General features: G+C 43.5%; 1 protein-coding gene across 1 annotated transcript in view; it reads left to right on the top strand.

Moving 5' to 3' along the window:
* Nucleotides 1–10,993, top strand: part of GRIN3A (glutamate ionotropic receptor NMDA type subunit 3A) — a 160,988-nt gene extending 149,995 nt beyond the window's left edge. Inside the window, exons 9-10 of the mRNA XM_019518201.1 lie at nucleotides 5,705–5,778; nucleotides 10,319–10,993. Coding sequence (XP_019373746.1) covers nucleotides 5,705–5,778; nucleotides 10,319–10,655 — 411 coding nt within the window. The 3' untranslated portion in view covers nucleotides 10,656–10,993. The remainder of the gene's footprint in view (nucleotides 1–5,704; nucleotides 5,779–10,318) is intronic.
* The last annotated feature ends 382 nt before the right edge of the window (nucleotides 10,994–11,375 follow it).

Raw genomic sequence — 11,375 nt, 5'->3', positions numbered from 1 at the left:
TAGGCCCTAGGACACAGCCTTGTGGGACCCCACTAGTCACAGCGCACCAAGATGATTGGCTCCTGTCAACCACCACCCTCTGGGTCCTACCACAGAGCCAGTTACCCAGCCAGTGGATCATGGTGACATCAAGGCCGCAGTTAGCCAGTTTAGCCAAGAGGTGATTGTGGGATACAAAATCGAAGGCTTTTTTTAAAGTCGAGGTATACGACGTCGATCTCTTCCCCCTTGTCCAGGTGATAGGTCACCTGGTCATAAAAGGAAATGAGATTGGTCATGCAAGACCTACCCGCAACAAACCCATGCTGGGTATCCCTCAGGATATTGCCTTCAGCTAGTCTGTTAAGGATGGTCTCCTTGATAATCTTTTCCAAGACCTTCCCCAGGATAGAGGTCAGGCTGATGGGCCTGTAGTTTGTCGGATTTACTGTCCTCCCTTTCTTGAAGACAGGCACCACATTGGCCCTCTTCCAATCATTGGGCAGTTCACCAGAGCGCCAAGAACTCTCAAAGATGCGTGCCAGGGGCTGAGCTATGATGCTCGCCAGCTCCCTGAGTACCCTTGGATGTAACCCATCAGTATAATCTCTCTCAGTTTCTTAAAGAAAAGTATATTGTGATCTGCTTGACCATCTTCTCATATTGGTTATGGACAAATGCATTGATTTTTTTCCCCCACAGCTTTCATTAATCCCTCATCCATGGCAGCAGCATTGGCATTCAGTATGGAACTGAGGACTGCAAGCACTGCACATGCATCCTTTCATGGTATGTGTGCTTGCTCCTCATTTTCTTCCAACTCCTTGTTTTCTTCTATGTCTTCCTCCATGGGGGTTTCTTGACTTGCTTTTTTACCACTTTCTTCTGCAAAAGTTAGCACCTTATTATCAACATTCAAAAACTCTTAGACCTCAGTGGGGCAGGCCATTTCTCCCTAAAGCTTAGCCCAGTTCGGATCATCTTAGAATCATAGAAAATCAGGCTTGGAAGGGACCACAGAAGGTCATCTAGTCCAACCTTTGCTCAAAGCAGGACCATCCCCAACTATATCACCCCAGCCAAGGCTTTGTCTAGCCGGACCTTAAAAACCTCCAAGGATGGAGATCCCACAACTTCTCTCGGTAACATTTTCCAATGCTTTACTACCCTTCCAGTGAGAACACTTTCCCTAATATATAACCTAAACTTCTCTTGCTGCAACTTGAGACCATTGCTTCTTGTTCTGTCATCTGCCACCACTAAGAACTGTCTAGCTCCATCCTCTTTTGAACACCCCCCTTCAGGTAACTGAAGGCTGCAATTAAATCTCCTCTCAGTCTTCTCTTCTCCAGACTAAATGAGCACTTCTGCATGTGCCCAATGCCTGCTCCAACATGTTCTAATTAAAGCACTTCAGAGCAGACTTGATTAACTGAGTCTGCTGAAATGTTCTCATCTGAATGCTCCAGCAGCCACGGCATCATGTGTACTCAGCTTCCCAGTATTTTAAAATGGCAGCGGGGATGCTTTAACTAGCAATATGAAAGCTTTTTGAACGAGCTTTAGTTAAAGCACCCCTACTGGCATTTTGAAGCTTGGGAACTGTCTCCCTTGAGACACTGCAGACATTTTAATCACAGTAGCTCCTGAGAGTTGCTGTAATTAAAAAGCCCCACCCCCACACCAGAGCACATGTAAAGACACCCAATAAGCCCAGTTCCCTCAGCCTCTCCTCATAAGTTGTGCGCTGCAGCCCCCTAACGATTTTCATTGCCTTCCACTGGACTCTCTCCAATTTTTCCACATCCTTTTTGTAGGGGGGGGTGGGAGGCAAAACTGGGCACAGTACCCCAGATGTGGCCTCACCAGTGCTGAATAGAGAGGAATAATAACTTCCCTTGATCTGCTGGCAATCACTTCCCCTGATCTGTACTCCTACCGCTGCAGCCCAGTATGCAGGTAGCCTTCTTTGCAACAAGGGCTTACTTTTGGCTCATATTCAGCTTACAGTCGCTCCCCAGCCTGTACTAGTGCATGGGATTGTTCCATCATAAGTGCAAGACTTCACACTTCTCCTTATTGACCCTAATGAGATTTCCTTTGTTCCAATCCTCCAATTTGTTGAGGTCTCTCTGAATCCTGTCCCTACCCTTATGCATATCTACTTTTCCCCTGGTTGGTGTCATCTGCAAACTTGCTGAAGGTGCACTCTATGCCATCAATCCACTTAGGACTTCTCCCAACCACCATAAGTTTTCAAAGATGATGGCCAGTGGCTTTGCAATCACATTAGCCAACTCCATCAGCACCCTTGGGTGCATCCCATCCTTCTACATGGACTTGTACATGTCCAGCTCTTCTAAATAGTCCCTAACCTGTTCTTTTGCCACTGTTGGCTGCTCCCCTCTTTCCCAAACTGTGCTGCCAAATGCAGTAGTCTGGGAGCTGATCTTGCCTGTGAAGACCAAGGTGAGAAAAGGTATTGAGTGCTTCAGCCTTTTCTACTTCATCTGTAACTAGGTTGCTTCCCTATTTACTAAGGGACCCAATGCTTTCCCTGATCTTCCTCTTGTTGGTGACATATTTGTGGAAACCCTTCTTGTTACCCTTTGCGTCTCTTGCTAGCTGTAACCCCAATTGCGTGTTGGCCTTCCTGACTTCATCCCTGCATGCCTAAGCAATGCTCCCAGTCATTTGTCCACATTTCCACTTTTTGTAAGCTTCCTTTTTGTGTTTTACCTAACTGAAGAGTTCCCTGCTAATTCAAGCTGGTCTTCGGCCATATTTGCTAGTCTTCCTGTGCCCCCAGTAGGGTTTCTTTAAAGTACATCCAGTTCTTCTGGACTCCTTTCCTCCCTCAGACTGGCCTCCCAAGGGACTCTGCCCATAAGTTCTGTGGGCAGTGAGTCCAAGTCGGCTTTTCTGAAGTCCAAGGTCCTTAACTCTGCTGCTGTCCTTCCTTCCTTTCCTCAGGATCCTTAACCCAATCATCCTATGGTCACTGCTGCCCAAGTTGCCATCCATTACAACACTCCCCACCAATTCTTCCCTGTTTGTGAGCAGCAGGCCAATCACATCTTGCTTAAACTCAATTTTTTTGCCAGCCTTGGTGCCAAACCCTCCCATTACAAAACAACTGGTGATGATGTGGAGTGGAACTTTATCCCATGCAATAATGACATTCCTCATAGCATCAGGAATGCTCCTTTCTTGTGGAACTGTTGCTTTCCAGGAAACCCCCTGCAGCAGGTAACTTGCTGGTTGTTTCTGGTATGCCGACTTAATGTGGTGTATTATTCTCTGATCTAGGGGCTTCATGTAGCTCATGGTGTTTGCTGAGAGAAAGTAAGATCACATGTGCTTCAGTCCTAGTCCTTCCCAATTGTAAGCTGAACAATTATCAATTGGTAGAAGCACATATCAATTTTGGCATGCCGTTTTTTCTTCAAATTGGAGCAGCCACTCTCAAAACAAGTTAATTGTCATCCATGCATTATTGTTGGCCCTGTATAGGCACTGCAGGTGTTTCACACCCTTCATACACTATTTCAAACTTCCCCACCAGTAGTGGCTGTAGTTTCTCACTACCATTGGCATTAAAGCAGAATAGTACAGTGAACCTTTCTTTGTTTTTCTCCCCACTGTGAAACATTTCTCCTTTAAGTGCCACTGTGCTATCAGGCTGCAGGTTATAAAAAAAGTGCCATCTCATCAGCATTGAACATGTTCTTTGGCATGTATTTATCCAGAATTGGCTTCACATTTCCATGCTAATTTTATGTAGCCATGGCATTGATGGAATATTCTTCGCTGAGTACAGAAAGCCTAAAGGTGTTGTGACAAGGTTGGACTCTCTGGAGCCAAACATTAAACCACTGAAACTTGGTTCCTAGATTCAATGCAATGTTGTCTGCTTCCCAGATATCAGAATAGTATTCACCTTACATCACAAAACCACTCAAATAGTTATTTTTCTAATTCTGAATGCTTTGTACCTCAGATTCTTTTCCTCGCCCCAGTTTCATATCCTTCCGTTACAATCTTCTCTATTGAATCCTGCTTCTTCAAATAGGTTGAAAGTGTAGAAAGAGAAATGCCATACTCTTTAGCAATTCCCATTTTGGATCTCCTCTCCCTTATCTACCTCGTATATCACTTTCAACTTCTGCAAAATTGTTAACTCATTATACTTCCTCTTGGTTGCCATGACACTCAGCCCTGCTGGACTTACGCACAACTGAGAGGTATGTACAGTTCTGGCAATATAAAATTACTGGCATGTTATTGATCAGTAGTGGGGCTGTTGCTATGCATGGCATACAACGACTAGAAAAGGACACCATCCCTGCAGACTAGTTTTGCAGTGTTATCTACACGGTATTACTGTACTGTATTTTGAAGTAAATAAACCAGTTTTTATGGGTTTATGGTCCAAAAGGACCAAAAATGGCTTTGAATTTGAAAGTAGCCATATTTCATATGATCCATATTGTAATACATGCAAAAATCTATCCTTTTGGCTGGGGCATGACAATATTTTTGAGGTGAGGTAGCCAACACTTTGAACTATCCAATATCAAATTAATGAGATTTTACTATACATGCCAATCCCAGGACTTTTCTGTCCCAGGACACAGGTACAACTGGTCCCAGGTGAAATGCAATGTCTGTTCCTAGTCAAAGACACATTCTTGAAGCAACACTAGGAGTCATTGTGGAACTTCCTAAGCTGTTACTGTCATTCAGATGTCATTCATCATGCATGCAGGCATGTAGGAGATAGAATAAGAGAGGAGACCAGCTGGTATAACCTTTGCATGACATCACTGACCTCCATTTAATTATGTCTACTCATAAGAGGATGGCTGTGGACTTGTATCCCACACACTGCTAGTTAGGGTAAAACCTTTTTTGGACAGACTAGGTTTTGGCTGAGTGCCGAGTCATTTCTGGAAGTTGTGAACCAAGAAGAACTATAGTATTTCTCTGTAAAGAGAAAAAGAGGATATTTTAAACATAGTTGGTAGTAGAAATAGCCCCACTTGAGTACTTTTGAGTTCTTGGAAAGGTAGAATCCACACTACACTGTAGCTTGTTAAGGATATACAAGTATCCTTGGAAGCTTTTGAGAACAAGTTAGATAAATACTTGACTGGGATGCTTTAGTTAGGGATGATAATGCCTTGAGCAGGGGATTGGACTAAGTGACCTTGTGAAGTCTCTTCCAGCCCTAATTTTCTATGATCTTGTATTTTATTTTGGAATATCAGCTCTTACGCTTTCTATACATACAAAAAATGTGAGCTCATTTCCTTGGTCATTCTTCTTATGAAGCTGAGGCAAATCAGTTTTTTTCTGTCTGCCTTTGGTAGTACATAAAAAGTAGCAGTCTTGCTGGTTAATAACTTCATAAAAGGTACAAAAATTGCATTTTAGAGATACCAAGAAAAAGAACCACAGGGAAATCCATTCTTTCTTAAAATGTTATAGCAAGGTAAGATTCATATTAAGGCCAAAACCCCACTTTTCTCCCGATATAGTAGGAAACCTCCATCTCAGTATATATGAGGTTAACGTTTGTTTGTATCCCTGAATGTGTGGCTGGGTGGACAGGGGTAGAATGCTGTACCTGTATTCAGGCAGATCACATGCCAAGTCCATCCCAAGAAGAGGGGGAAATTTCATTTTATTTGCACTGAAATTGCTCCAATTTGTTTTTCACTAGAGATTACATCGTGCGCTGAACAGTTCATTTATTGAAGAAAAACATGAGCCCAAGACAAAACGAGTAGAAAAGAGGTAAGAAGTTGCCTTATAGGCTTATTTTGAAACTAAATTTGTTCAGACTGGCTATTTAGTTATGAACCTAAAGATATTCCACAGAAGCTCAGAGAAAACTGTCACTTTGATGATTAGCCAATAATAGCGCAGGCTCCACTTCTTCAGATGTGCAGAGAGAAGGAAAAATGGAATAGTTTTAATTTAATAAGGAGATATTTTTATTCATTAACATTTTGTCCACACTAGAATTCATAAATCCAAAAAACCCAAATATCTTCCCAATACTCATTGCCAGCCCAACATTTTTATAAATGTTGACACTCCTTTTTATCCTCTGTTACCTTTTTGCCAAGCATGGGGGATGTCCAGGCAGCATCCCAGACACAAGATGGCCAAACAGCATGTAGGGCAATCTTGTCTTCCACGAAGGGTACCCTAATACTGAAACCCAGGCTCCAGGCAACCATTTTGCCACAAGAATTGACTATAAATCGGGGACCAACCCAAAAAGCAAGCACCTTGTTTGTATGTCTCTCTATAAAACACCAAGCATCTTAAACAAAGTACAAACAAACTGAACCATAAGGATAGTATGTCATCCTAAAACAGGGTGCTGGCTCACATTAAGAAAGAACTTGAAAGGTTTCAATTGAGCATTGTTGCCATGGGTGGCAATGTTTTTGAAGTGGTACTTGTATGAAGGAAATCTAGATATAGTGTTGCTTCCCTATAGGCAACTAAAGATGAAGATCAGTCAAGGTAGCACTCTTGCAAGTTACTGCCAAAAAACTCTCCATGACTTGTATCCAAGAAAAGACCTTCTCTGCCATCATGATGGAGACACAAATATGGATTTCATTTGGTTTATTAGTTTTGGAGTCATTGAATATGTACTTGAAAAGTAGGCTTTCGGACAAATGGGTCATGTGAGGAAATGAAGGGTGACATTTGTACATATACAGAAACATGAATGCTCATCCTTCCAGTGTTTATTCCACCTTCTCTGTCACTTCTTAAGGAAGCTCAGATCATGCTCACATCCTTTCCCTTGCAGCTTCTTAAATTCGGAAGCACAAACATTTGGAGGTGCAAAGAAACTTCTTTCAAAAAGGTGACTGATGCAGAAATGTTCAGGCCCCTGAAGTGCCAGACTTCGTAACAAGTGACACCAAGAAACCAACGTAGAATAGCTTTTTAGTGTATTTGTGGGGGTCTTGGCTCCCGTGTTCTTTTCCATGTGAAAGCTTTTTAGCTGCTGTTTAAAAAAAAACCAACACTCCCTAAAATTGAGAGATAAAAGCAGAACACCACAGAATAATACAATTTGGGCAGGGCTTTCTGCTGACAAAGTGCAGAAAATACATGCAGACACTCCCTATACAACTGGTTTAGAGATAAAAACCATGAAAATATGCTTAAAAAGAAGGGGGAGATGCAGAAGGGCAGTTTTGCAACCTCTGATTAGACAGGGTTGCTGCTATCAGGTTCTAAACACCCTTGTTAAAAATATGGCTCAAGCTGCAGTACGAACAGGACCCTGATGAATTCAGCTCAAGGCTTCTGGTAACCTACAACACACAACCATAATGAATACTAATATAGCAGGGGATGCACTGTGCTCTCAAATCAATTAAATGACTTTTTTATTCCTCCTGGAGGTTGTTGTATTATTGCTACTTCCCCACTTCTCACCATTTATAATACAGCACAAGTTATTTCTGCCATTTCTCTAGAAGGACCCTTCAATACTTTCTTCATTCAAAAGTTCCAGAAAGGCTCGTCTAAGACATTGCTCACATATCCGCACGACCTCCACACCTAACATGGAATGGGGTTCATTTATTTTATGATCCCCACCTACCTCTAACTCTGAATGCACGTGTAATAGACAACATAGCTACTATTCAAAGACTTATTTCCATCCTCTTTGGACCTTCCACTACCACTACAAGCAGCAGCAATGGGACAGCTCTGTGAAGAGTCTTATGTGTTGGACTGTAGTATGTCAGGGGGTGGGGGGGGATGGATGGAGTCATTCAAATATTGGTCTTTAATACCATCCTTAATACAGAGTAAGGCCCTTCTTCCAAAGAAGGGTTTCTCATAAAAAGCGCATTATACCTGCTATGTGAGATCTGAACCATTTTGAGAACAATGCATTTGAGTATAATGGACAGGTATTATGTTTGCACCAGGAAATATGCCCTTTTCCTGGTACAAGACATAAGCATACAAGTGTTCAAGTAGTTTCTGGCAAAAAAAACACTTGTGATTCCACTATAAACACTTAGCTATTTCAGCCAAGAACTATGTGAGAGAGTGACATCATGTGCCTCTATGGTTTCACATAGTGGGATGAGGCTCCCTAGGACTCCCACCATCCCACAATCTTCTGCTTTCCATCTCCCTTTCCAAGGGAAAGCCAACTGAACCTTTTTGCTTCCACTTTACTATTTAAGTAGCGGATGATAGTTTGTGCCCACCTCACTGCAGCTGGGACTCATTCTTAAGAATAATGCGACTTTTGATAATATAAAACTTTATGGAAATATTAAGGGCTAGCTCTACAGGAGTGTGTTTTAGACACCTCACTGCCTCTCCAGTTTGAAATCAGACAGGCACCCAAATCCTTGTGTAGATCCAGGATTTAGAGTTATCAAACTTTCCCTTTTTTCTGTTGGTAGGTAAATGACTAAGACTTGCTACACGTGCCAAATGGCTTGTATAGGAGAAGAGTAAGTGAAATTCAGGGAGTTCTGCTGAGCTCTTTGGAGTCATAAGAGCTTTTATATAGCCATCTTAGGGGAAATAGCTTTTCACTGAGGCCTGACCTACTTCTTCAAAGGGTGCGATATCCATGGTTAAATGTATGATCTGCATTACTGGCACCAGATATACTTAAAACTTTCTCCACTCTCTTTTCTGTAGTTAGATGGAAAAAAAAAAAAGCAGCACCCATGCTGTTTAGTGTACTAATCTGAAAACACATGCAGTCAGAACCACTTCTTGCTATGCCTAAAGCTGCAAGATGTATTCCAAACACGCCAATAAATGCTGGAAAACGTGTCATTTCTGAGGCCCCCTGCTGTTAAGAGCCCATCATACCAGAGAACTGCATCATTTGTGAATTTAACAAAATAAGCACCTAAGAGACAAGATTATCAAAGAGTCTTTCTACTCTGTTTAAATGCCAACTGGTCAACCATACATACTAGATTCAAGGCAATTTACTCAAGTAAGTGCGAGACTGAATGCACTTTTCGTTCCTGTTTCTTACCATTACAAACTCCACGTAGCCAAAATTGAGGCGACTCTTTGCTCCATTTTCCAGGCATCTAGAAAGAAGTAGCCTGATTATCAGCGATGCTCAGCCTCCGCAGTTTGCTTATAAACTCTCAGGATCAAGCCCCTTGTTATCTGTTTTTTTAGACATCTGTTCCTTTAATGGCGAGAGTCAGGAGCCGTTTGTACAAGTGGCCTTCAGACCCATCCCCACCAGAGACAGGTTGAAATTGCTAGCGTGGTATTTCCTACCAGCTGCTCTGGGCTCCCCTACAGCCCTTTGCTAGAGCTGGCCTGAAATTTTCTGACAAAACTGATTTTGCACCAGAAAATTATGATTTACAGAAAATGTAACGTCTCACAAAGAGAGGGAGTATTGACAAACTTTTTCAAACCTGGTAGGCTGCTGAAGCCTGCAGCTCCAGGGCAGATGCATCAAGTAGACCATGCAGCAGTTCTCTGCTCTCCACAGCCAAGCAGGGAACCCAGGAATCCCTAGGAGTCACAGTTTAAGGTGGGGATCTCAGCATTTCCAAGCCTGGTAGCCCCAGCTGGAGCCAGGTCTGTTCTGCTCTTCAAGGATGTCACACATCTGAGTGTCATCCTCCTGTTAGACTGCCCAGTTCCTACCTTTTGCCCACACTGGCTGCAATCTGGCTTCTGTTGCTCCTTCCCAGCCATAGTCATGACTCCTTGCCTTTCCAGTCCAGTCCCCACAACAGCTCTCTGTCTGAGCTAGACATATGTCTGGCTTTATCATAGGGCTGGAGCAGAGGGAACAGCACTCAAAGTCTCCACCAATTTCAGCCATCACTCTGCTGGGAGAAATGGATAAAGAAACTCAAGCCCACTCCCCACTATCAGATGTATAAGCCAAAGGCTGCCTATTTAAAGCAAATCCACCCTTTGTTGTTTCCCCTGGTCAGATCCTACCTCCCCTCTTCCACTCTCTGCAAGGCAGCTTGTCTCCTTCCTCTCTCATATTCTTCTTCCCAGGGTAACCCTCCTGAAAGTTATCCCCTCACCATCCTCCCTTCCTCCCCAAGCCTTGTGCTCTACATACACCCTTGGCAAGTCCCCAGCTGCTGCAGGCTTGCAATTAGCCCAGCTGAGGGAGGTAACTAGTCTTCCAATTAACCCTTTATCAACCAGAACCCTTCCTGGGGTGTGAGGCTCCTATTCAAATGTTGGGAGATGTCCCCCACACCTGGAAGTGCTGTGTGAACACAGAAGAGTGAAATGATTTAATTTTAAATATTATCAACTCTTTGTGCAGGTCCAATGCAGGGAACAGTCAGCACTCAGTGTGGAATACAGCTAACCCTGGCAGTTGCCACCGGCGGAAATACATCTACACAGACGAAGGGCAAAACGAGGTGACCACCCGGCAGCACCAGGACATACCTCTGCCCCAAATGCGGAGAGAGACTCCTACTTCCCTGACTACCAACGGGAAAGCAGACTCCCTTAATATTGCTAGGACCTCAGTGATCCAAGAGCTCACAGAGTTGGAGAAGCAGATTCAAGTGATCAAACAGGAGCTGCAGCTAGCCATGAACAGGAAAAATGAGCTGGAAGAGTATCAGAGGACAAATAGGACTGCAGAGCCCTAGGCCCCCAGGCCCCTTGTACAATTTACAATGCACTCTTGTAATGTCAGAAAGAGGCATGGTGATAAAGTGAGAGATATGTCCTCTGTCTTACTGCAAGGCAGAATGACAGCAGCTGCAGCAAAGACCTTGCTTCTGGCTCCTTGGCCTTGCCAGAGGATGAAGTTCTCACTCTTTCTGTGAGCAGCACTTGGCTGTTCTGAAAGGTGGCCTTGGACCTGGGAAACTGCGAGCGTCCAGACCACACTGTTCCCATCTCCTTCTCACAACACAAAAACAAAGTTTCCACTTTTTAGCCCTTTCTGTGCATTCATTAAAAAAAGAAAAGAAATCTACACTGATTGTCAGATGTGCATCTCTTATTGGTTTTATTTTGTTAATATAAACAACAATGGGTTCAAGGTCCATCCACCCCAGGGGTTCCCAGTGTTTTGGCCCTGAAGGGCTATTTCAAAGGGTCAGTCCTGGGTGGCAGGCCACATCAAAGGGGGTCACAGGCCCCTGGCTCACCTGAGATCTTACATTAGGTCTAAATTACATTTTGAAAATCCCACTCTTCATGTCTTAAAATCTCAAAGCATAGTTTCATAGTTTCATAGATTTAGGGTCGGAAGGGACCTAGTAGATCTTCTAGCCCGACCCCCTGCCAGGGCGGGAGAACAACAAAACCCCAAAACAAGAAACGGGACTCAAATAAGTCCAGCCAGGTAGGCATCCAGCCTC

Source organism: Gavialis gangeticus, unplaced genomic scaffold (assembly GCF_001723915.1).
Source record: "Gavialis gangeticus isolate Ggan-Ray unplaced genomic scaffold, GavGan_comp1, whole genome shotgun sequence".
NCBI lineage: Eukaryota > Metazoa > Chordata > Crocodylia > Gavialidae > Gavialis > Gavialis gangeticus.
This window is presented reverse-complemented; position numbering and strand designations above follow the sequence as displayed.